We start from the raw sequence: 27,464 nt of genomic DNA on the forward strand, positions 1-27,464 counted from the left end.
AAAAAAATCATAATAATTTGTTGCATCAAAACTGCAATTATAAGTGTACTCGTATGAAGTTTGAAAATTTACATGGAGAAAAAACATGGGAGACTGTAGGTAGGTGTTCGTTTTGAATGAGAACATGTTACCGTTGAAACAAGGCGTCAAATACACGCCAAGCCGCATACGCTGTCAACGAACCGTACGATTTACTGACGTTTTATACGCACGATACTATTTTTATGTCTTATTTATATTTAAGTAAAGTTTGTAGATATAGTTCCATGATAGGGTACTAAATTATTACAACTAAAATTCATATTTCATTAAGTGTAAGAAATTTTCTATAACAATTTCAGAAATAATGAACAATTACAAAAATTATTTTAATTTGAATTGTCAAAGATATAATACAGTTAATTTTTTCTACAGTAAATTATCTTAAGATGTGCTTTTTGGCTTCTGTAAAACAACTACCTTATAATGCTATGGAGCCAATGAAAGCAATATACCTGCTACAAAGGTAGACTACATGACACAAACTGACCATCCACACGGGAAATCAACAACGTATGTCCGTTAGTACGGCCGATGGGAGACACTTTTATACAACAAATTTGAATATTGTGTATCAATTTCTAGATTCATATTTATTAAAGTCTCGTCTAGTATTTAATTATCTCTACCTGTCAGTAAAAGTAAAGAAGACATCAAAAAAGCTTATGACTTTAAGTGTTACCATCATTTTTGATCTTTGACTTTTAAGAGACAGAACTATCAAGGGCTCATATTCTCTTTAATGAAAAAAGAAAAACTTGTTTGATCAGATCCTCGTTTAGTGAAATATTTGATTTAGTATGGACTCATAAGGACGTTTCAATTTTACGAACCGTAAGAATTATATGTATATGTTTATAATTGTCATCTTAACCTCACTGTCCCCACGAAAAGTGGCAGAGTGGCAGCTCTTTGCTTAATCCGTTATCTCCTAATTCTCTATACTTAGTCTTTGTCGAAATTGAAATCGCAGGAGACATTTCTGGGGTTTGTAGAAATAAAACAATATCGTAAAATGTAAGTTTTGTTTTCCTATTGCTCGGACATAAAGGTTGCGATTTTGACGTGAAATAAAAAAATAATAAATTTCGAAAAGCAAACATTTGGAACATAATCGTAAATTATTACTTTCTTTTATAACCTTGGGTAATGTAATGTTTTGGTATTGCATTGGCCAATTTTGAATATCAAAATAATTGATCCAAAACATCAAAAACATGTTTATATACTAATTTCGGTGCGTTCATGCCTAAAACAAAATCAAGGTGATTAAATTCAGTAGATGATAATTGTACTACATGATGACTTACTGCATTTGAAAGTTGTGACATTAAATTTAGAATATCTGGCACTGTGGATAGCCAATCGTTATGCGAGTTAAACAACGCCATAGGCAGTTTAATGTCACGTAAATGATATTTTGGTGGAGAGACTGTGCCATATTTTTTAAGATTATATGTAGATCCTAAGTCGTACATTTCAAATTGGCCGCTTTTTATTAGTTGACAAAAGTGCAGGATTGTCTTTACAGAACCTCCAGTTCTCATGTTTGTTAATATATTTTTCCTGTGCCTATTATTTTTTATTGTTTTGCCTCCATCGGTAAGCAAAAACAATGGATGCAAACATAATATCGCGTCTTCTTTGCAAAATTTCTTTCTAGCGACTCTCATGAATGAGTCGACTGGATTAAAACTACGTTCACCTAATATCTTTAATGTCGCGTTGTGATCTAAACTCTTGAATTCTGAAAGAAGGCGAAGCGGACCTTTCGCTTGCTGCATGAATACCAACGGAGCTAATAGAATGACAAAACTTAATATCGAATTATAATGGGGAGATGTTGATAGAAGAACCATTAATGCAGTAGCACCCATTGAATGAGCTACAAGAATTATTTGGCTTTTTACAGAATTTTTTTCTCTAATGTAATCTATTATAGTAGATAAGTCGTACAGCCCAATTTCATGCCATGAAAAGTCCCAGAATTCAGCAGAATGTATACTTTTACTTACATGTGCTCTAGAATACGAATTTCCTCTAACATTAGGTAACCACACATCGTATCCAGCGTTGATCAACTTGTATGGAAGAGAATGTTTTGGTCCTAGTAAAATCCAATCTATAGAGCTTCCTAGCAAGCCATGAAGTAAAATTACAGTTTTGTTATTGTTTCTTCCCGTGAATTTGGATTTTGGCATTATTCTGTGTAAAGTTAATAAGTACCCATCAGGAGTTACTACAGTATGAGTTTCTGATTTGTACCCATGAATATTTACTAAATCTAACTGAACTGATCTGTCTAACAATTTGCCACTAAGGTTATCAATCTTTTTATCTTTATTCATTGGTAACGACATTCTTCTTACTACGATAGAAGGACCCTTGCTAATTGTTCTTGGTAACCTCAAAGTAGTCAAGGTCTTTGGTATTCTTAGAGTTGTTGGGGTCTTTGGTATTTTCAGAGTCGTCGTTGTCTTTGGTACTTTCACGGTCGTTGACATTACTACCCTTGTTGGTGTCTTCATTGTTGTTCTCGTTGGCATTGTCATAAGTGTTGTTGCAGGTGTTCTTGTTGGGACTGCCTTTAGTGTTGTTCGTTTTGTTACTATTATCGGATTTGGTGACACGAAAACACCTACTCCTGGTTTCTTAACTGTTACTGGTGTTGTAATTTTTATTGGAGTAGTTGTTCCTTTCATTGTCTTTTGTGTCTTAATCGTTATTGGATTTGCTGACACGAAAACACGTCCTTTGGGTGTTTTGACTGTTGTTGGTTTTGTCAATTTTATAGTCGTAGTTGCTTTTGTTGGTGCAAAAACTGGTGTTTGTTTCGTCACTATTATTGGGTTTGCTGACACAAAAATTAGTACTGCTGGTGTTTTTGCTGTTTTTGGCTTCCATATTGTTCTCGGCGTAGTCATAATTTTTGTTGAGGTAAGATTTGGTGTTGTTGTCACAATTTTTAACTTTGGTTTGGGAGTCATCATTGTTGTTGACCTTGTCGCTGTTATTGGTTTTATCCTAGTTGGCTTTTGTACTAAACGTGGTGTTGTTTTTGCCGTTTTTATTGTTTTAGATGTAGTCACCGTTGTTGGAGTTGTCACCATTGTAGTTGTTTGCGATGTCTCTGTAAAATCTGTTGTTTCGGTTTCAGTGTATGGAGTCGTTTCTGTTTCATATGTTGAATCTTGTTCTGTTTCTGTAAATGTTATAGTTTCCATCTCGGGCGTCGTTTCTGTAGATATTTCTATCGTTTCGGTTATTTCTTCTGAACTTTCTGTCGTGTCAATAGGTAACACAGTTTCATCAGAAAAAGGAATGTAGTGCAATATTTTTTCAAGCGTTTGGTTAACAAATTCCTTATAAAAATCTCTAATTTCTTGTTTTTTTGTATTAATTTCACACGATAGGCTATTAGCTGATGCTTTTATACTATTTATTGCATTGGTTATTTCATCAGCTAGTCTACAAAGAAGATTTGTAAATATTCCCTTATCAAGGGCAGCTATTTGAGATGTTAAAATCAAAAGATGAAATAATAAGGAGAACATTACTGCTAGAGACATGATTAAGATTTGAATACAGATATTTGATTGGGTTCTTAATTAGCGTATTTTAATTTTTGTTGATACTCCACTACACAATGGAATAGTTTTAAAATAATAAAGATAGATTTATACCAAGCAATTCTTTATGTATACATTTTAAGGTCTGGTTTAAATCAATACATTAGTTAATTATCGATATCATATATTGTTGTATTAAATATCATTATCTTTATTTTTATAAAGACATCGATTGATATTGACATATCGATTAATATTATCTTGCGATATTATCAAAGTACGTATTATTTATAACAAGTAAATATTTTCGTTATTTTCTGTTTATCCAAAGAAAATATAATATTAAAGATAACCAATATTGTTATTATACATTAGAGGTTTTAGGACAGAAGAGTATTTATAAGGCCTATTATTAAAATAATAGGTATATTCGGGTTTTGGGAATTTTACGGCAACACACTTAAGATCTATATTATTTCTTCTACTTGAAAGTAACGTCGATTATACAAAGGATATTTTTATTGATTTGGTACTTTATGAATGCGTTTTTACTTTTTAAATATAAGGAGACATTAAAATTCTTATTCTTCGAAATAGTACGTAATGTTAGTATATCGCTAGAACAATTAATACAACAGAAATTAATGCAAACTGTCTTGCAAATTATTCTATTTGAATCTTTGCACTTCCTTTTCATATCGTCTTCTTCTTGGTGGGAATCATAAACAAAAAAAAGTTCGTTTCTATCTACTATTTACAAATATTTTAATTTAATTCCTCATTTCATAAATTATAATTATGTTATACTCGCAGCCGCCCGCGACTTCTAAAGCGCGCAATTAAAACAAAAAGGAGATGATAATATTCCAGCATGCATCAACCATCCCATCAAAGTCCCGTCACAATCAGTCGGGTCTTACCGGAGATTACTCGGAATAAACGTCTGGCGAACAGACTGATAGACAAAACATTTAAAAATTGCTTTTTGCGATATTACATACAAACAGTAAAATTTTATTATTATATAAAGATTGTGAATTTTATATTGGATGTATTTATTGAGCCATATTTTTGGAGTCGACATTTTCTACTTCACGCAATTTTGTTATCGTCGTGTATATTTGATTTACTTGTTCAGCAGAATAAAAGCCAGCTGTATTGTAGATATAAGCTAATTTTCTATTCAATTTTAGTGAAAATGGTTAAGGGAAAATTTATTCATAAATATGTCATGCTATTGTCTTTCGGATTCAACTTTCATAATTTTAAAAACATGCTTTATATTAGCCCTTTGCTGATCAGTTATAAGTATTATTGTTTAGAAGTAAGCTAACGTGAAGACACAGGAATAAATAGAAATAGTAAGATGTTTAAAAGTTCTAATATGAAATTCTACAGTATGTCCAGAAGTCCATGGGCGTCGATGATAATTTCGTTGTTCCAGTTGCACGATTTCAATATCTTGCAAAAAAAAACAAATCTTTCAAATTTTATTTGAATTTTTAATAGCATTTCTTTACATAGTATAAAGATCATGTTATCTAGAAATAAATAAGTCGAGCCATCATTCTTTTGACTAATCTGTAATTTAATGATTAGTCTACGGAAACTACATTTTTTGGTATTATAAATAAAACGCGTATCACTTACATATAAAAAAAGTTTATTTCTTACAATTCAACCTTCTTTTTATAATCTAAAGTGTTGTAAGTATCATGTAAACATGAAAACTCGTGTTTCGTGAACGTCTACACATTTAACGTTTGTAGAGAATTAACTAAAATCCTCAGAAATAGGTGCAACTCACTAAAACTTTTCTCATCAGACGAGAGAAGCAATAAAAAGAAAGGTATTCCTTTAACACCGATCTAATTCGTTGCGTTGTTTTAAGGGAGTCATGAAATACTTTACAACTTAGAAAAACCCAAAACATATAATTATTTTTGTCGCAAAGCAATAAAATAAAATGTTGTTACCATTATAAAATAACTAACTAAAACCCCTATTATTTTATTTTTCTATACTTCATTTAATTTAATTACACTCAAACTTAATCCATTCTCAATATAATCTATAACTTTTCTAAAAACTATAATATCTGCTTTCGGTCCCCAAACAAACTCAGTATGGCTGAAATTATCATTGCGTATCACAAAGTGATCTATCGGATTTGAAAGTCCAAAGTACAATTTTTTTACGTCTGGTAAAGGCGCCAACCAATCATCACTGGAACTTATCAACGCAATAGGCAGACTAATCCTATTCAATGGAAACTCTGTTATAACATCGCCAAATTTATGAAACTTGCCGTTTCTCGTTAATTGTGCATAATGTGAAATTGTATAAGTCGAAGTTCCTGCTGGTACATGATTTAATACTCTTGTCAATAGATTTTCGTCCCATAAATGTCCTTGAAGTATATCGCCCGCAAGAAAAAATAGTGGATTTCTACAAAGTACTTGAGGTCTCGCGCAGTGTCTTGATGACAACCATTCAGGGGTTACTTTTGAAGGCATAAATTCACCTGTACTCATTACTTGTTGAAGCAGAGGCGGCTGTGGCGCAAAGGAACCAAACATTCTCAGCGGTCCTTTGCTATTTACCATGAAGGCTAAAGGCGCTATCAATATTCCTATTCTGATAAATGTATTAAAAATTGGAGACGTTGACAACAAGACAAGTAAAGCAGTAGCACCCATAGAGTGTCCAACAAAACTTATAGGATCGCTAGTATTTTTAACTAATCTAATGTAATGAATAATTGCTGGTAAATCGTATTGGCCCATTTCTTGCCATGAAAATTTCCAAAAGTCTGAATTGTTAATACTCTTCGACACATGACCTCTGGAGTAAACGTTTCCTCTGGCATTTGCTAGCCATACGTCGTATCCAAGATTAGATAGTAAATATGGTAATGATTTCTTTGCACCGAGTAAAACCCAATCTGCAGAACTACCAAGTAAACCATGATGGAGTAGCACTGTATTATTCTTCACATCAGCAGTTCTTTTTAAACGAGATGCTACTATGCGATGTAGAGTTAAAAGGTAACCGTCTTCTGTTAAAACAATGTGCGATTCGGCTCTTCTTCCATGCAGTGTAATAAGTTGAGGAGTATCCATCGACGACATTGGATCAGTTCTTACTTTATAATGGAGAGTCTTGGTTGTGTAAGCGCTAACCGGTGGCGCTTGCTTGGCAGTACGCTTCAGCGGCTTCGTAGTTTTTGTATATTTTGCAGTTGCATCTCTCCAGAAATACGTTTTTCTTGGAAGCGTTGTTATACCTTTCTTTACAGTCGCGTGATTTTGAAAAAAGTTTGAAAGTCTATCTCCAACATTTCTTATCGTATCCAATAAAGTATAAGCAAAATCTCCCATTTTCTCTGAAACGAATCGCAGAAAACCTTTTGCACAAACACTTTTATGATAAGAAATGAAAATAATAGAAAATATTAAAATAGTCCTCATGGTCCGGTCTGTACACGATCATGAGCACTAGCTGTTAGACATGAACTAGTAGGAGTTTGTTTTACTTTGGTTATAACGTAATCTAGTTAATAGTCGTAATGTATATGTTAGGATAGAGAACAATGGTAATACATCAATTGTCACATTCACACAAATGACGCTGCGACTGTCCGCAACCACATTGTGTCTGAAGTGAAATGTTTCATAACACTTTCAGTCGCCCAACTACTCTATTACAAATAACATTTCTAGGTTAGACTTTGTAATACCATGCCCGTAGATTAGTATTAGTAAAAACTATTATTATACTTGTACTCACACAGGAAAAAATTGAAAGTAAACGATTTTTTTTTCATTAATCAAATAACATTTTCGTTTCTTCATTTGGATGTTAAGATTAACCATAACCGTGTAATTTTTTTTGGAAAAAAAATGTAAAACATCTTAAAATTCTAAAAAAAATGTATTTGAAAATATTATACAAATGTATAATAATAAAACAGAAATAATTTTCATACGAATTTACGGTAAATTTAATTTACCGAAGTGAAGAAGTTTGTTACACTCCTCCCACTTTGGGAGAAGTTTCTTTCTTAACGACGTAAACAATTTAAATCTAATGCAATATGCAAACCGCGCCGAACCCCCCGCACCCGCCGCGCCCTTGCACCCCTCGTGTATCCCGCGCCCCTCGTGTCCCCCGCGGCAGGCTCTCTACCTGTGCCCTAATAAAAATTCACCCTAATTTCGAGTTTTGATACTTCGGCAGGTGTCTCATAATGGTATACGATATATAAATAATTAATATACTTATTATTACGGAATTATATAGTAACACATCTCGTCGAACTCTACTATCGTACTATTTTTATTTTCTTTTTAATGTTTGTTCTGTTCTAAATTCAAAAGATTCATTATTTTTTTTAATCAAAAAATTTTTATAACTGGACAGTAGGTATTCAAACAATAATGCAAAAATGCACAGTTAGTAATCTATAGTTATTCTATATTATTATAAGTAAATAACAAATTTAACAAAGTGCGCAGGCATTAGTTTCTTGTCTCATATAACAGGAGAGAAATAAACCAGATCTGTTCCAAATTTGAACTCATAGAAAATGCAGTAACACACCTTCCCCCATCTATTTGCTCCCCCGTTTATACCCCCATTTATAAATGATTCCGTCTCAATTTCGCCAGTTCACGTCTACTTCTATATTGTTTGACTTGTACACTTAACGGACTTTGATATGTTTTGACTTTAACTCTATAATAACAAAAATAATCGTCAATGGTAATCTTACTAGTACATGTTTTCGTTATTAATGCGAATGTTTGTATGAATGGATGGATGAATGAATATTTGTTTAAAGGTATCTCCAGAACGGCTCAACGGATCTCGCTGATATTTGGCACAGATGTAAAACATAGTCTGGAAGAACACATGGGCTTACTAAGTTATTTTTTTAATTCTGAGCGGCCGGAGACGCGGGCGAAAGCTAGTTAATTACAAAAGATTCAGTTGAAACTTTATTTATTGAATTAAAAAGAGAGTTGTTCTCTTAAACGCGTTATACAAAAAAGCGTTTGTAGTGATGAATGCAATAATGATAAACAGTGAAAAGAGCATCACGCATACATTGAAATGTGTCCCCGAGGGGTGTGTATTTAATTAAAAACATGCCTCGGGGATTCAAGTTTTAATTAGTGCACGGTAGAAATTTCGGGGGCGCATCGATGCTATTCGCTTCTAGTTGTATTGTTAGTTATATTATGAATCTTACTTACATTAAACTAGTATATTTTTTATTATCTGTGTTAATATTATAAATGTTAAAGTTTATACGGATGAATGTACTTACGTATCGCTAGAACAGCTCAACGGATCTCGCTGATTCGGCATAGATACTAACCATAGACAATAAGATACATAATATTTTTTTTAGTAAAAATAATAGCATCTTTTTTGTAAATTTATTAATATTTCTCGTACCATTCCAACTAAGCTCTAGAGCTAGAATATGGTTAACGACAGTATTCAAATGGATTCGAACCCACGACCTCGTGATCGGACATCCGTACCCTTAATCTTTATGCTATTGACGCCTACGTTAATACTTAGTAATTCAAATAAAGTCGCAGGAAATAGGTAATATACAGTAAAATAATTGTTGCTGAAAGTAATTTACAGTCGCGCCTTTATAAATTAAATAATAAAGAACAGATAAAAAAATACTATTAAGACGCATAGGAACCGTGAAAAGTAATAATGTTGGCACGTGTAAATAGCAATTAACAATTTGTTGATGAATTATTCGAAATAACAATTTCAAAGAAATAATAATAAATTCATCTGCGAAGCCCAACTACTGCTACCACATATTGTACTTTTGACTAATTAATTTTATATTTCTTTGAAAATTTCCTTTGATCAATTTCCAGTATTTCCTTTGATTTTCCAATAAATTAATGGACATTCGTTGCTATGATTTTAAAATAAAGTCAAGAATCAATCAATCGTAAAGTTTCTATAAATGCAAATTATAAGTGTTCTATTAAGATTGAAAAAAAATTACGAAGAAGTAAAGAATCATTCAAAGATATGTGTGAAGTCAACCAACCCGGACTTGGCCAGTGTGGTTGACTATGGCCTAATCACCCTTAACTAAGGGTAGGTCCCGAGCCCCTCGGTGGGGACGTACAGTCAGCTGATGATGATTGAAAGAATCATTGATTTTTTTTTAATTAAATTGTGTTGCTTACTTTGTCAATTAAAAGTACCGCAAGTGAATAAAAGAAAAACAGAAAACAATTCAATTGTTTGCATCAACGTTTCGTTTCACTGACAGTTTCTCTGTAGCAAAAGTTTCCAACAGAGAACAATTAAGATACAAATGCTCAAATTGTTACTGTCATTTAAACCGTCGGACGCTAACTAGGAACTTATTAAACTGTGAATAACTTAAAGAGCGTCGGTGGCTCAGGGGTCAAGCACTTGACTTGCAATCTGCAGGTCTGGGTTCGAATCCCGCCATGTACCAATGTGTTTTTCGATTTCCGATTTACATATGTACATATATCCGACGTTCTTACGGTGAAGGAAAACATCGTGATGCAACCTGCACAGATCTGAGAAGAAATTCAAAGATATGTGTGAAGTCAACCAACCCCCAACGTGGTTGAGTATGGCCTAGTCACCCCTAACTTAGGGCTCCGAGCCCCTCGGTGGGGACGTGTAGTGAGCTGATGATGATCAACTTAAATTTAACTCTGGTTGCTCTTTATTCGTCTCTAAACTTTTAATCATCTCGATGGTTGGTTATCCATAACCGTGCGGTTTACGCGGAATTTTCTACCTCGCACAGCCGCGATGTGTAATGGTCTGACCTCGGCAGTATTTCCAAACCGCTACAACTTAGGGTCCTTCAAGAAGCGAGCGTATCACCATCTCAAAGGCCGGAAACGTATCTGCGGTTCCTGTGGTCTTGCAGAAACTGGTATAGATGTAGAACATAGTCTGGAAGAAGACCTATAGGTTACTAGTTAAGTGTTTTTTAATTCCGCGCGGACGGAATCCCGGGCGGCAGCTAGTATGTTCATAAAAGTGTTGTGTTAATATGTGAATAATAACGTTTATTTATTTCTAGAAACATAAAAAAAATCAAATAAAATTTAAAAAATTGGATTTGCATTCATTGCTATAATGCGAGAGCGACGTTAGTTTAGCTTCGTTTACGCACAAAGAGAGAACGCGAGAAGATAGTTTGATAAAATATTAAAGGTAAGTAACGATTATTGACCCGTCGCGAAACAACCTTGCCATTGGCTGGCGGGCACTCCGAACATTTCACGTATGAGCCCCTAATAAAATAGAAAAGCTTTGAACGTTTTTAAAATGTATAATACATCGTCACGCTGTTAACTCTGATCGAGACAAATCTAATAATATTGATTTAATTTATTAACTTACTTGTTTTAATTCTTTAGAAGTTTATTGAAAATATATTTTTTAATACATACTTTAGAACTTCCGATGAATCGCTACTATCTTACTACCCGGATTACAACAATATTGCTATCTTTCTCATTGTCAATAAATAATTAGAGACAGCAATTTTTATGAAATTTTATAAGCAAACTCAGTAGGTTTGTGAATCGGCTACTATCTTGTTTAATCTCGCGCAAACGGAGTCGCGGGTGATAGCTAGTATGATACATTATAAAACTTATGTCTAGATTTCCCAAGCAGTTGTTTAGTGAGGTTAAAATATTATATCCGATGTACTATCCTTTCGTTTCTCAGAATCGTCTACACGTAGTCACATAATGCTGTAGTGATTCAAAGGAAAATAATAACATTTTACATAACTCGTGTGATCGTGTTTTATCTACCTTCCCACGTTTACATGCAAGAAGGTTTTGCACATTGCACAAATTCAGCATAATAGTAGTAAACGTAGTTATTAATTCATAAATGATCTACCTCGGCTTATACCTTGGAATACTTTATCGTATAGATACGATAAAGTGTAGACACAAACGTGAATATAAATATTCTACACATCGCGTTAATTTTATATAATCTAATGACTCTTTAATATAATTGTCCGTTTGATTTTAACATAAAGTTTCAAAAATTTGATAAAAAATCTCACTTTGTTACTAATATTATAAATGTTTGGACGGATGGATGGATCGATGGATGGATGTTTGTTTGAAGGTATTTACAGAATGGCTGTACGGATCTTGGTGAAATTTAGCATACATATAGAACATCGTCTGGAAGAACGCTTAGGCTACTTATTATGTCTTTTTTATCCGACTTCAAATAAAAGGAGGTTATCATTTCGTCTGTATGTTTTTTTAATTCCGCGCGGACGGAGTCGCAGGCAACAGCTATACAAATTTTATATTTATATAAATAGAAAGTTTGGAGTTTAATAATATTATGTTTCGGTTTTTAGGTTTTAATACTCTAAATATAATACTTTGCTAATTCCTGTTAATATTTGTATATACTATTATAAAAATTCAAGTATCAAAACTATGTCGTTGAACTTTAAAAAAATTTCAAATACCTGATTTTTAGTAAACTGTTCGGAAGGGTGTGAAGTATATTTATTTCACGTCGTATTTTCGACTTTCAACAGCTGTAGAAAACCACGAGATTTTTCTCTTGGCGCTTCTTACGGCGCTAGCTCTTAGAGATGTGTACAATATACAAAACTTTTATTGGAAAACTAGCTTTATCCCGTGACTTCAGCTGTGAAGAATCTTAGAATAGGATGAAGTTTATTTTTCTCAGTATTATGTTCCATTGTATCTCAACTATATATAGACATGAATGAAACGGTACTTTTTGGAACATCATTCTTTACTACAGTAGGTGAAATCATCTTTATTAAAAATTTATATAGACACAAAAACATATATTTAAAATTCCAATTTTCAAATGAAAAATCAATATATCATTTTTATTCGACATCGTTAACCTTCCATTTCACTTCAAGAAAAAAATACAATGAAATGAACCGTCAATATATTTATATAAGCAACACGTCTCGCTGGCACGCCCACATGTTGTTCCAAATAAAATCGCAAAGGTACTATTGAGAACGTTCGCTTTGGCTTTTTAAAAGCCTTATTTTAAGGTCGATAACATCCTAAGTATCACGTTTTCATACATTTTATCATTCTATAATAGCAATCTTCGAATTTAATAAATCGAAATGTTTTTTTTAACGTAGTTTCAAAAGATGTTTTAGCAGTTGAACCGAAAGCGTGGTTAAGCTCTGATTTTTTAAATTATATTTATTTTTAAATTTCTTAAACTGAGTATAAAATATACGAAATCTATTTTTTTATAATACAAAGGTTCCACAAGACTGAGTATTTTTTTATAAAATATATTAGCAGTATTTTGTGAATTTACTAATATTTCTTGTAATATTTCAACTAACCCTTAAGCGTATACTAGGACATGGTTTACGACAATACTCGAATGGTGGGATTCGAACTCTCGACCACGTGATCGTAAAACCATATCCTTAACCATTAAGCTATTGAGGTTTTTGAAGATAAAATAAACAGGTGCTTTACATATTAATCTGTCTTCAGTATTTTAGATTTGTTAGGCCATAGTGTTATTGTAAAAATAACAAATTCGTGAAGGGGAAATACAAACGAGGCAAGTTATTGGCATGTTCTAAGAGGATTAGTATTACAAATAATAGTATGACATTCAGAGGGGTGCGTTGTGCGGGAGAAAGTAATCAACGTTTTTATTAAAAATATCGTGTAGTGTGATGCTAAAAATAATAATAAATGTTAAAAAAACTTAAAAATTCTATGTCCGTTTACCATTCATATCGTACTAATATCATTAATGCGAATGTTTAGATGGATGGATGGATGTTTGTTTGAAGGTATAAGATAAAATTTGGCATGAATGTAGAACACAGAACATAGTCTGAAAGAACACATTATTTTATTTTTATTCCGAAATTGCGGGTGACAACTAGTATATAATACACCATTAATCAGATTGTGATGAAACTTTGGTTTTGATAGGATGTTAACGTTACGCCGAATTAATTAACGTTGCAACGCGTGTCGGATTCAACTGGTTTAATATAAAATCGATGGGCTTCACATAATTAACGAGTAATGTTAAACGAAAGATAGAGAAATAAAAATAGTTTTTAGATTAGGTTACACGGTGAAAGTAAAGATTTATCTATATACTAGCTGTCACCCGCGACTCCGTCCGCGGGGGATAAAAAATCGATGTTGGCCGATTCTCAGACCTACTCAATATGCTCACAAAATTTCATGAGAAACGGTCAAGCCGTTTCGGAGGATTATGAGAATGAAAATTGTGACACGAGAATTTAATATATAACATATAAAAGAAAGTCGTGTTAGTTACACTATTTATAACTCAAGAACGGCTTTACCGATATGGCTGAAAATTGGTAAGGAGGTAGCTTAGAGCCAGGAGGCGGACATAGGTTACTATTTATACTTTTTTTCGAAAATAATTTATGCCTTGAAGAGCTGCTTTTTATTTAACTTACTAATATTATAAATGCGAATGTTTAGATAGATGTGATGTGGATGGATGGATGGATGGATGGGTGTTTGAAGATATCTCTAAAACGGCTGAACGGATCTCGAATAAATTTGGCATACGTATAGAACATAGTCTGGAAGAACACTAATTAAGTTTTTTTATATATTCACGTGGACCGAGTCGCGGGCGACAGTTAGTATTATAATGAAAGTAGTTTGTTATGACTGGCCGTTTACTAATTAAATTCCGAAATTAAAACATCATGACAGTACAATCAAAATCAATCAATCGCAAACGTCATAATATTCTTTTATCTTGTGTGAAATAATATAGTAAAAATAGAATTACTTCTTACTTTAATTCAGGTTATTCTTAACACCTCATTTTTAATAATCATGCCGCTTAGACAAGTTATGAAAGGTATGCCATCACAAAATCTAACAGTAAAGGGCATTTTGGAAAACGACTGGGAAGTATTAGCGCCGCATCAAGATGATTGTATCAAACGATTAGGAATGACCATTCAGTTGGAACAAGAAGCATATTTGACAATGCATCCCGAGGTATGATCACATTGTGAGCATTCATGTCTGGTACAAGACGTCCATACAGCCATTTACTATTAAGTTGCATCCAACCGAATCATCCTCTGAACAGTAATTAATATTCGGAGCAGTTATCAAAGTCGTACGGTTTCAATCAATGGCAGAATCCATTTCTAGAGATTCGATAAAACACAAAGCAATAGAGCTATGTCACATATTCCTCGATTGCTTTTAGTTTGTAACATTACAAATTCACTTAATACATTTTTAGAGCGTCGGTGGCTCAGGGGTTTAGGCACTTGACTTGTAATCTGCAGGTTCCAATCCCACCATGTACCAATGTGTTTTTCGATTTACATATGTACATTTATCCGACGCTCTCACTGTGAAAGAAATCATCGTTATGCAACCAATGTGTAAAGTCAACTAACCCGCACCTCAGTGGGGACATATAGTGAGCTGATTATGATTTTTAAGATAAAATCGATGATGTCCTCTTTCGTCACCAAAATGATACATTTAGGGAAGAGAAAGGAAATATTGAAAGAAGCAGCTGAGTATTTTACAAGACCAGCTGAAGTTCTTGATAACGAAATAAGAGATTCACTCGGACTATTACCAGATGTACCATATTTACAGGTATTTTCACATTATAGAAAGATAAATTCGTATTATTTTACTATAATATAAATTTACTCAAAGCATTAAATCATGTTTTAACAGAAAGATAGGATAGTTTTTCAATACGAAGATGAAGATTTGAAAGCTGATTTAAATAAAATATATACAAAACATAATCCAACGAAATTTGACGAAACTCCTGAAGAAAGTATTGGTCATTTGAACACGGAATCTTCATCGTTTATATCGATTGTTACTTCCACTACCACTGTTCCTACACCAGGTATATTATGATAAACTTAAACCTTTTCATATAATACCTCTTTATTTTGACTCTTTGCTAACCTAAAAATACTGTCCATCCACGATTATAAATTATTAAAAAATAACTAGTCTTCTGCCTTAGTAACGATTACAATGAGTTCCATTTCGATAATAGGTAGTCTAAGTGCGACTAATACTCGAGCTATTGATACAATACGATACTGATATAAATCAAAATATGTATCTGTTTTTACGTTATGCATGTATGTACTTAAAAATTTTAACTCATATCAATATGGTCAATTAAATAATCTTTGAAGTGCTTGACACGTGTAACTGTTTTTTTTTATCACATGGATCGTTTCTATACTTTGTAATTCTAGTATTTGGTGTATAAAATAACTAGATGTCGCCCGCGACTACCACCGAGCGGAATTAAAAAAACATAGTAACCTATGTGTTCTTCCGGACTATGTTCTACATTATGGCAAATTTCATCCAGATCTGTTCAGCCGTTATAGAGATACCTTCAAACAATCAAACATCCGTCGATCTAAACATTCGCATTTATTATATTAGTAATAATTAATAAGTAGTAATATATACGTCATGTTACTAGAACCTGTCCCAACACCGGAACCAACATTATCGGAGACAATGTTTGCACTTGTATCGAATACGGTTGACAAAGCTGTATATCAACATGTTAATGATGATATACTTCGCTATGACACCGCTTATGTAGAACTTGCAAAAGCTGTTGAAGAAGCTATGGAAATACCGGTAATAGAGATACGAGAGGACATAGCAGAATTATTTTTTACGGCATACAGTATGTTCGAATTTGATATTATTGCAAAAGAAAAACTTGGTAAGTGGCTTCAGAAGATCTGATATACGTTAACCTTATAATTTCCTTTTATTAAAGTAATTAATTTCTTGCTTCATAAGGTATTAGAAGTCCTAGAAGTGAAAAAAAATTATTTAATTTTGTATTTATGTAAATCATACTTTCTTTTGAAATTCTACTTATTCGTAATATTCTAAGAATTGGATATGAAAATTAAATTTCAAAGTTGATAGTAGTTTTTTTAATTCATTTTAGAGCGGTATCTAAAGCAGACTATCTTTACTTGGCTAGATTAATAGATTGTAATATGAGATTTTTTAAATTGCGCGTGATAATAAAAGAAAATTGTTTGATATAAAATGCTACGTATTTTTTTACAAATTGCGAAGTATTTCTTTGATATTGATATTCTAAATATAAACTATTAATACCTCTGGGAGTGCTCCAAACGAATTGATATATGAAAATAAGAAAGCAACGAGAAAAATATCTACTACATCGTTTAAATCTTCTCATTATTTTCTATTTTCATATGAGCATTGTTAACATCTTTAGCATTCAGTATAAGGACAACCTCATTAGTATGTTTTTAACGTTATAAAAATATGTATAAGAGGGTCTATCACGAATGATTCTATTTTCATATTTCATTTGCATATTTTTTTCTTTAGTAATCAACAGGTAAGACGAGTTACATTTTTTTTGGTAGCTAAAAAATTTACTGTAATTTACTAATACCACGTCAGTATTAGCTGTAACATCGTTGTAATAATATGAAATTAGTTACATCTTAATATTTTTTATTGTAACGTAAATTTGTCGTTAGTTAAATATCAAAGTTTGATGTCTTTTTCTACGAAATCGTTAATTATAAAATAAATTTGCAGCTGCTGAAAGAGCATGGGAAAAAAGAATGAGAAAGAAATTGAAAAGAACTTTACGTCGAATGAATAATTTTAGAGGTAAACATGTTTTAGTAAACAATCATATACCGACTAGCTATCGCTCGCGATTTCGTTCGCGCGGGATTAAAAAACAACCTTATTTAGTAGCCCATGTTTTCTTCCAGACTTTGTTCTGTGTGTATACCAATTCATCGAGATCCGTTCAGCCGTTCTGGAAAAAATACCTTTAAACAAACATCCATCCATACATCTAAACATTTGTTTTTTTTTTAATTACGATAACTTTGAAGTATTCTCCTTTCTTGTCAATCAGTTTAGATAAACAAAATATCATATTTTAGAGAAAGTTTATTCTAAAATGGAACGGCTTATCAAGTATAAGTAGTGTGATTTACATTTAACTTTAAGTTTCTCAAGCAAAACTTATGTCGGGACACGTCTCCTGGGAACTTTTAACGACTGATTTTGATATGCACAAGTTTAGATATGCTTCATGTTACACGCTGTCTGGATTGTTAGGAGTCTGTCGCGACGCGTTGAGCCGTATAAAAAGCCGTCTATATCGTCTTCAGCTCATGTCCCCATCGAGGCGCTTGAAGTTTTCCGTTTGTTAGGAATGACTAGAACGTTATCAATCTTGCGGACTAATGCGGATTGTCTTCACACAAATCTTGGAATTTCTTCGCGACCATTAGTAGTTCGTATCGCAATGTATAATATTACAACACCATAAAGTCGAATATGGACATACAACATTTGAATGTCGAAAAACAGATTTAGATTACGTCACCTATGTACCCTTCCTTTAAAGTCCAATCATTTGGAAATGACGTAGTTTATTCGATTTGTTAAAATGAGAAAGTAATTTTAAAAATGTCATCAAAAATGTAAGTTAATATTTGGTTATTGTGAAACTGAATAACATTCATAAAGCGTGCTTCATATTTTACGAACAAAGCATTTGGTGCCGCTTTGGAGTAAATTTTGTTTTAATTATTAACACATTGTTACACGACCTCATTGAAACGAAAAATCTGTCGATGACATCAACACAATTTTATGTTGAAAATGAAATATTAATTTTTACATCGAAAATGTTTTACGAAATAATTATTTTATAAAATATTTTTTATAGACTTTAACAATATTTGTTAACATATTTTAAATGTCATTGTGACAATGTAAATGATAAAAGTTTTATTCTATTCAAAAGAGGTAGACAGTACTTAAGAATTTTAATTCACTTGTCAAATCAAGATGGAAAGAAATGATAATGGTTTTAATTTACTTTTACAACTATTAATTTTATCTAATTGGAGCTTTAAAAATCTCAAAAGTTTTCTGAACATCCAATGACGGACCGCTCTACCATAGAGACGCTACCAGGATTATTATATCATTTACTATTTTTTTTATTTAACAATTCAAACAATTATTCAAGATGTTATTTTAATGTTAGACAGCCCATGAAATTGCTGTCTTAACTTTTATCATTATAGTGATCATAATTATCTTAAGAACCAGATTGCTACAAAATCTTAATAAACGTTACAGGTTATGAGACTCCGCCGACACCTAAGAGTGAACCTTCTTCTCATGAGAGTTACAAAGTACCCCCACCTCGCCCATGCATTTGTCATCCGCAATATAATTATAATCGATATCCTAAGGTAACTATTTTCAATAAGAAATAATACCAACATTTTTGGTACCCATCCCTGGCCGACAAACTTTTTCACTTGGTACAGGACAACCTCAAGTCGTGAAGGGGCATTAGAAGAACAACCAGGCATTCTGATCTACAATTACTGTGATTATTTTTTCACTTAGACAAACTGATTTTTTTTGTCGGTTCATAGAGTAGGGTTATCATTAATATGATTTATTGCCATTTTTTTAGAAATGTTCGAATCTATTGACCAAGAAATTACACACCAGTGAGTCAAGTAGCGTAGATAGATAAAGGATTTTTATTTGGCGTGGTCCTGGCACACCTCTCTGGCCTCTTCCACATACATATGCGAAATCAGTTCACCTAAAATAAATCTCTATCAATATTGAAATTGAGAACCTCGTTATTTTTATAGTCGGTTAGAGATTGAAACGTTTGAACTTTTCCGTTTGCACTCAAAGTGATGAATATTTTACACGATTTTTTAAGGGAAATAAATCTGTGTTTTAATCGACCTTTACTTGCATAGCGATGATTACAAAACGTTGTTGCTTCAATCTTCAAAGTGAATTTCCAGGAATGAAATAGCTTTCAAAACATGTTATTTCGCCACTGAGTTTTATTAAATGCATTCGTTGCGAATGAAATGAAGCTTACTTTACTCTCTTACTGGAATTGTAAAATACATGTTGATTTTACACAAAGTCTTTGAAATAAAGAGTAATATCCCTTTGAAGTATTTCTCTGGAAAATTGTGGAAAATGTTTCCACTGTTTTTGCGTCGTAACAAAATATTGAAGAAAAATTAAAAAAATGACTTTGGAATCAATCTGCGATGTCACTATAATTATTTACATATATATTTTATAATATCAAGGTACCCGCTTTCTACTTCCAATTATTTTTCGTCGTCTCGACTAACTTATTGATTAATCTTGAAGCTTCGCGACAAACATCCTTCGATAAAATGTTTTTGTTGCTAAGGAATATTTCACTTATTGTTTACAGACACATGTTTCCAAGACTTCTGAGAAATGTTTTCGGGAACACGTGTATCTCATACGCAATAAGGCTAATTAGTTCATTATCCATTATCCTCTTTTGCGTATTATTTTTTTGGTTATTATTATGTTGTTTATCATGGTGTGTCGTTGTGTACACGTTCAAATAATATATCTACGTAATATTAAATTCATTTGTCGATTATATAAAGTTTTAATTCTAGATTAAAAACTGGACGCGATATTTTAGTTGAAGTTACTACATGATTGTTCTTGGATGCGTAGACCAAGGATCTCCCTAAAATCTGTCGTACCTTAGCGTGTCTTAAGTATCTTAAAAAAACAGTCTATCTTAAGAGTATCCTATCTGCTTTGTTATTTTGTAAAATTGATTTTTTTTTAAATAATTGCAGTAAAATTTATATTTATAGGATCGTTTTGGAATTTATCAACCATTAGGTCTGTCTGAGTTTTGCGAAGGTAACGCAACTGTGACTCCAGCGATATCCATTGAAGATTTGACTGAAGCACAAGCGGAAGAGAAATGCGACGCGAAATCAATATTGAGCAAAAAGTCTGTCGTGTCCGGAAGAAGTACAATTAGCAAGAAGTGTGCTTTTAATTAATATATTTGAAGATAAATAAAAAGAAAGAAAAGTATTAGTACTATTGGAATTATAGTTTTTTTTATCTATGATAATAAATTATATGGTTACATATTTGTATAATTTTGTTGGACGTCAAAAGTAGTTTGTAGTTCTATGGAATAGGGGCTGTAGCGCTCCGTCTGCGCGGTATTAAAAGTAAACTTAGTAGCGTTTTTTCAGACTAAATCTGTGCCAAATTTCCTCGGAATCTGTTCAACCGTTCTGGAGATACTTTATAATAAACATCTATTTATTAATTCAAATTTTCGCGTTTATGATATTAGTAAAAAGTAAGATGTTATTAAACACTCGGTGTTGCCGCAACAGGTTTCCGGGGGTTCGCATTCTCATCAGGTCACTATACGTCCCCACCGAGGGCCTCGGAGCCTACCCTAAGTTAAGGGTGATTAGGCCATAGTCAACCACGCTGGCCAAGTGCGGATAGGTTAACTTCCCCCCTTCTATTAAAAAAAAGAAGTAAGCTAGTCACAAATTAAAGTTTACATCATCGGGTCAATTTAGTCGATCACGTGACACTGATTTTTATTACCTAACTATTACGGTGGGTTTTCACAGTCAAAGAACGTGTACTCATAGTCAGACGTTAGTGTTTTGACTTAGTTGTAACAAAGTAAATAAAAATATAGTAAGACGATGATTCCTGAATATTCTGAGAATATGTATATTGAAAGATCGTTGCTTGATACTGAAAATATCAACGGAATAAAATATTTTATTTAAAACTTATCGTTCTGTAAAAGGAAATAATCCTACGAACATTTTATCAAATACGTCACAGCGCCAACTCTGCAGGAAATCGATTTTGGTAGGAAAGATTTCTTCAGGCATCCATAAGCAACTGTAATTTTATTTTAAGATTTTGATGTACAAAAAATATAAATACAAATAATAGTATGAATTCATATTAAAAATAGAGAACACTTTTAAACTCAAGCAGTATCGAGCTCTTGCGCAACTACTCTAGTTATTTGATATGTAGATAGATGGCGTTGTTCTCAATATTAAAAATATGTAACTAACCTCACTCCATTGAAAGGAAATCATTTAATTTTTAAAGTAATGACATTCACCAGCGTTTATTTCACTTGTTTCCTACACATAAGATTGCTTTTGCATTTAAACAAAGAGACATTTGACATCAGGCACTTAAATAATTTACTAAAAAAAACTTTCGTTGGAGCTGGAAAATTCGCCGGAAGCATAATTGCATTTTTCATTTACGTAAAGGATATAAAGTTGTTGGAAATGAAACTGAACAAAAAGCATTACACGTTTGAAACCCTCCGGCAAGATAATATTGTAGGATAGGAGCAGAAAGTACACACAAATTGAAATTTCACTCGCAAGATACATATCACTGCAGGTGTTTTTAATAATTTTAAATGCATGTCTACAAATAAAACATATTTCTTTATATTGTATAATACTAGCTGTGCCCGCGACTCCGCCCGCGCGTAATTAATAAAGACATAATTATTAGCCTATCTGTTCTTCCAGACTATGTTCCAGATCCATTCAGTCGTTTTTCTGTGAAGTTTTTCTCACCTTTTAAACCTTCCCTAGACCTCCACGAACATTTCAAGACCAAGATAAGGTAAATCCGTTCAGTCGTTCTCGAATTTTAGCGAGACGAACGAGCAGCTATTGATTCTTCTATCGTGTGTATATACTCGTATATTTGTAGAGATAATTAATAGTTCTTTTTTATGTAATGTATTGAATTAAAATTCCGTATTGTATTGTGTATTGCAAATTTCTTGACATTTTTAGATTAACACACGGTACTTAGATAGAAAATTTAATTTATTTTTATAAAGTAGTACGCTATGAAAATTAACTACACGCATCTAGAGCTCAAAGATAGCTCTTCAGCTTTGACGTAACGTAATCACGATTAAAGCCTTCAAAGGCTCTAGTGATAAAAGATTTCCTTTATATTATACTTTGAAGGTTTTCAGATGATTTGACTCTGTCAAAGTAAAAGCAAGGAACAAGGGGAATTGAATTTTACCTTAATATTTTTTTATTGTTCTTAAGTAAATTGATAATGTCCTATCAAAGTGATTTAAATTTGTTCAAAGTTCTTACCATCCATCCATTCAGCCTGTAGTCGTCCACTGCTAGAGGCTTTTCCATTTAACGACAGTGAGCCTTCCTCTCGCTTTTATATTCGGGAATGTATGAATAACAAAATCACATTGAAAATCTTCTACTGACTATTAGGAAGAAAATCCGACATTGTGCCGGTGTGTCGGCGCAACACTAGCTTTATTAAAATATAAACTTTTGTGTCCCCTCTCTAATCAATCTGATATTTGACTTGGTAAAGAAAGCGCGCCATTCTTGCCAAAGGATCCTAACAAATTATACATATTTCAAACTCATATAGGGTCAGTACATATTCACTTTGTCAGTGTAACTTGAACATTATACATTATTAGTAAAATGGCCGACGTTTTATGAAATTTTACCATAGAGTTGTTACAGTTTATAGAGACAGTTTTAATGCAATTCCGAGTTAATAGATTGTGGAGCAGTACGCCTCTGGAACATTATTAAATCAATTTCCTGTTGAAACTATAACCTCAAACGACGCTAATAAAGTTACCTCGCTCAATTTTATGGATATTTTTAATAGTCTCAGAAGCCGACTACATGCGATTAATACTCACACAGCTTAGACAAATCGCTTGTCTTCTCTTAAAATTATTGCGTTTAATGTTTCCGACAAGAATTAAGATCAAATAGGATTTTATTTTTCGGTTTTGTCTGAAATTACTCGTATTAATACATAATTTCAAATGTTAAAATTGTATTTAAAAAAGTATCAATACATTAAATTAAACAAACAATTTCAACTCCATAAAAGCATAAAGATCGCCTGGACCAAGCTTTGTCATTTTCGAGATCAGAGCGTACCTTCTTCAAAGTTACAATAAGCAAGAGTGCTTTTATAAGTACACTGAGGAAACCGAAAGAATAATAAAAGTACTAGTCATTCGTTCATATATGTGTACAAATAAATACCGAGGGTTTATCACGAATTTTTGCTACATGATGTTTCGTAACGTAATAAAATATTTCGTAAGAATTTGTCGTTAGACTTTACGCCATATGCTGTTAAAAACAAACTTTTTTGAAACAAAAGAATAAGTAATAAAAACCATAATATACTTCTTGGTACTATTTATGTTATTTTCATTAGTAATTGTATTAAAGGTTTAATCTGCAAATACTGTTTGATCAAGTCATGTGTGGAAGTAATTAGATTCGATCACGGGTGACCTTAGACGACAGGACTTTGACGGCTGTAACATTGTTAATACTTCATTAATCCCATTAGTTCTCTTATAGGTCACATGAGTCATCCTTTGATCCAAGTGCATAAAATAATGTTATCAAGTTTATGGAGAGAAATTCAACATGTCATCTTTCTTGATATAGTTTGTCTAATGATTGAACATTCATTTGACAATTCACTGGAGATGGGTTGAGTAAAATCGTTTATGACTCTTTTCGCCTTTCGATTGTTATTCTCATAGAACTTGAGATACATAATTTCGTGATTATTGTTAAAGAAATAAAAAAAAAACTATTAACCAAAAATTATGGTTGTTATGGAAAAAAGATTTTGTTCGATTAATTTTTATACAAAACCGATTCTCGATAGTCAATAGTTTTTCTTACAGCGTAGACAATTCAGATATTTCTTAGTATCTCGCGTTTGTGAGAGCTAGTAATAAAAATCAAGGCATTCTTCCTTTAGAGATACTTATCTTCTTAGCATCTCACTGTTGTTACGACAAAAAAAAAACAAATTGAAACATAAATAATTGTATTTTTTTTGCATCAAAACATGAGTATACTATTCTAAGATACCTTTTCGATTTCGGTACGGGTTTTTAAAATTTGAAATTCGAAATAAAGCTACGCAATTTGTATGTGTTTTATGTGAGGTAAAGTGTTTTTTCTTTCATTTAATTCTATCTTATTTTACGCTTTAACGTTTAATCCGGGCATTCAGCTCTCAAAAGCAGGAAACTCAAAACCCAACTTATATCAGATGAGTTATTTAATGTACAAAACCAGTTTCAAACTAACCAACAGAAATCTTTTATACATTTCTAGTGAATTGCTCTGAGAAACATTTCAATTATTGGAAAATGTTCGGTTAATTTAAAAATTCTTTTCATCTTATTGGAGCTAATAATCATTGTGTTAAAGGAAAAAAATTAATAAAGTAATTTAAATACTTTGAAAATTCACGTGGCAAATACAAATAATGGGCAGGTTGAATGTAGATTGTAAAATAATAAGTTGACGTACTTAGACCTAATTAGACGTATTTTCTTTTCCTCAAGCTCTTGTTCCGTTTATAAAACGAGGTCGACATACGGATTACCGATCGTTTGGATGTTGAGAGCAATCAAGTACACGTGTATCGAGAAAAACATGATAATTGACCTATTATATTGAGGAAATATGAATATAGCCGAGCCTTAGCTGACAGAAGATGCCATTAAAAATGTAGATCAATTTATAATATTTTCTCCATTCAACATTACTAGGCATCCGAATTTATTACGCGTTATTATTTTGTAAAAATAATAAAATTTTAATATTGAATTAATTACTCCTAGAACATGTTATTACCTCGTGCATGTGATACGTACGGGTTAGTAATTAAGATCTCGGCGGGGAGCCTCTTCAAAATTAGCGCGCGTCGTCCTTTAAATTGGCAAGCGCAGGTCCGAGTAAGCTACGCACGCAGCTCGTTCAGTCTTTGGAGTTTTTGTACTTTTAATAAAAAATCAGGCAATTCAGTACAAAGCAAAAGTACTGGGTCTGTGTACGGTTGGAAAAATAAAGCTTTATTGTTACTATTATATAGTATTGACAGTGTATTAAAAATAATATCTGACGATACTGAATAGATCAAAGAAACATCACCAGTTATAGGATTTTAATATAAGCTACATTCGCCTAAAGCTCGGCGCTTCCTTGAAAGCAGACATCCTTTAGATGCCCTATCAAAGGACGGTACGATAGTTTATTAAAAGCGTTTGTCGCAGTCGAGCGCGGACAGGTACTTATAAGTTTTGAATGCACTTTCATCTTGCTTTTTGTTCGCAGAGACGGTTTTTAATCATGATTACGTTTTGTAAGAATACGGGTGGAGCGCAAATAAAATTAATTACTCTGACAGTTTCAATTATAATTTATATTTTATTGGCTCTTTAATAAATAAAATGCTATTTGGTATGAATGAAGTTAGTGGATGAATGCTTTGAAGCGAAGTATTTGATAGGATTTAAGTGTCGAAGTATCATCATAAAAATCGTATCGATATCTCGCAAACAGAGACAAAAATGATTGAATCCAAGTGTCAATAAAAGTGACATCTCCTAGCTGAAAATATGAATCAATAAAAATTTAATTTCATTTAAATCACCATAAATTTCCAACACGGAAACACATTTAAAACTATTCGCAATTATAAAATGCTCCATGCAATCCTCTGACAACAATTTAGTCGAAAAGTTTGTATATTAATTTTACTCCGAACATGTCACCTGAATTTAGGTTATAGCGTTTTGTACCTCAGTAACGTTGTAAAAGTTAAAAGACAATAGCTTCAAATATTCCGTTTGAGACAAAACACCTTTGAATTTAAAGGGAATCGCAACGTTCAGCTATCGTTGAAAGAGAAGCCTTGTTTTACATTGCACTGAGAAATGCAGGGAAATTAATTACTCGACGCTTTGACACTCTATCTTTATTACGTGACAAGGAATATTAAATATTTTGGTACTTTCAACATAGAAATTATATTATAATCGCACAGTTATCTTACTTGATTTGTGTTATCATTTTAAAAATGCAATTTGATACTCAGAGAACATACTTAGTGTAGAAAATAAGACATAGAAGATATAGTAAAGATATAAGATTATAAGTGTATTATAATTCTCAATTATGGCTTGATATATTTATAGTGTGACATGATATTTGAACGCTTATTTTTTTAGGAACATATTATCTTTTTACCTGTGAAATCCTTTACCGAAATAATTTGAAACGTATTGTTCGCTGTTTATTTCAAATTAACCTTGAAGGATAATTCGTGTTTTTCCACAAAAATTTCGACGGTCAAAAGCCGTGGTAGGAATCAATAACACAAAGTCTTTACGTAGTAATAAACTACCTACAAATATGTACAGTCAGCGTCATATAGATCGTAACAGACAAGATATGCAAATATATAGGTACACCAAAAGTAATCAATTATATCGGTACAACAAGAGTCCTCAAAATAATAGATACATTCACCCTGCTCAAATACATCGCTACATACACAGCGTCAAATATATGAGTACATGCAAGGTGCCCATAAATATCGTGGCAGCCACAGCGTCATAAGTAACGAAGCAGTCAAGGTGTGCAAAAATATCGTAACATTTGACAAAATTGAACTCTATCTCTATATACTTGTGATACAATTTGGAATAAACTACTTCTGTTACATTCATTTGACACTTTGTATTAACATTATAGGTTGTCCGGAAAGTTCGTTCCGATTTTCGATATGAAGCTTACAATAGACTGTAGCTGAAGTGGATTCATTTTCGGATTTCCACCATTATCAAACGTCACAAAAATTTCTATATTGTGTATCATTTCATTTCATTGGTTGAGATAAATACTAATTATTAAATTTTTGGTCAAAAATAAAAGACGTTTTAGGTGTAGAGTCGTACCAATATAATTTAAAAATGTTTCCAAAAAAA

At 32.4% G+C, this 27,464-nt stretch overlaps 2 protein-coding genes across 2 annotated transcripts; one reads left to right on the top strand and one right to left on the bottom strand.

The window, feature by feature from the left end:
* Positions 1-5,615: 5,615 nt before the first annotated feature.
* On the bottom strand, positions 5,616-7,109 carry LOC106126206 (lipase 3-like). The gene has a single exon (XM_013323695.1). The coding sequence runs from the start codon at positions 7,076-7,078 to the stop codon at positions 5,627-5,629; it is 1,452 nt and encodes a 483-aa protein (XP_013179149.1). The 5' UTR covers positions 7,079-7,109; the 3' UTR covers positions 5,616-5,626.
* A 7,328-nt stretch (positions 7,110-14,437) lies between these two features.
* Positions 14,438-20,681, top strand: LOC106126497 (uncharacterized). Its single transcript, XM_013324205.1, has 7 exons — positions 14,438-14,713; positions 15,173-15,334; positions 15,419-15,599; positions 16,200-16,451; positions 17,318-17,392; positions 18,890-19,005; positions 20,440-20,681. The coding sequence occupies exons 1-7, from the start codon at positions 14,546-14,548 to the stop codon at positions 20,632-20,634; spliced, it is 1,149 nt and encodes a 382-aa protein (XP_013179659.1). The 5' UTR covers positions 14,438-14,545; the 3' UTR covers positions 20,635-20,681.
* Positions 20,682-27,464: the final 6,783 nt, after the last annotated feature.

The sequence above is a fragment of the Papilio xuthus genome, unplaced genomic scaffold (genome assembly GCF_000836235.2).
Source record: "Papilio xuthus unplaced genomic scaffold, Pxut_1.1 DF825017.1, whole genome shotgun sequence".
NCBI classification, from domain to species: Eukaryota; Metazoa; Arthropoda; class Insecta; order Lepidoptera; family Papilionidae; genus Papilio; species Papilio xuthus.

Bases quoted from the DNA above. Each gene is read 5' to 3' on its own strand.
- LOC106126206 (XM_013323695.1), bottom strand. From the start codon at position 7,078: ATGAGGACTATTTTAATATTTTCTATTATTTTCATTTCTTATCATAAA.
- LOC106126497 (XM_013324205.1), top strand. From the start codon at position 14,546: ATGCCGCTTAGACAAGTTATGAAAGGTATGCCATCACAAAATCTAACA. The intron at 16,452-17,317 runs GTAAGTGGCTTC...ATAAATTTGCAG, and splicing joins TATTGCAAAAGAAAAACTTG to CTGCTGAAAGAGCATGGGAA. The intron at 19,006-20,439 runs GTAACTATTTTC...TTATATTTATAG, and splicing joins ATTATAATCGATATCCTAAG to GATCGTTTTGGAATTTATCA.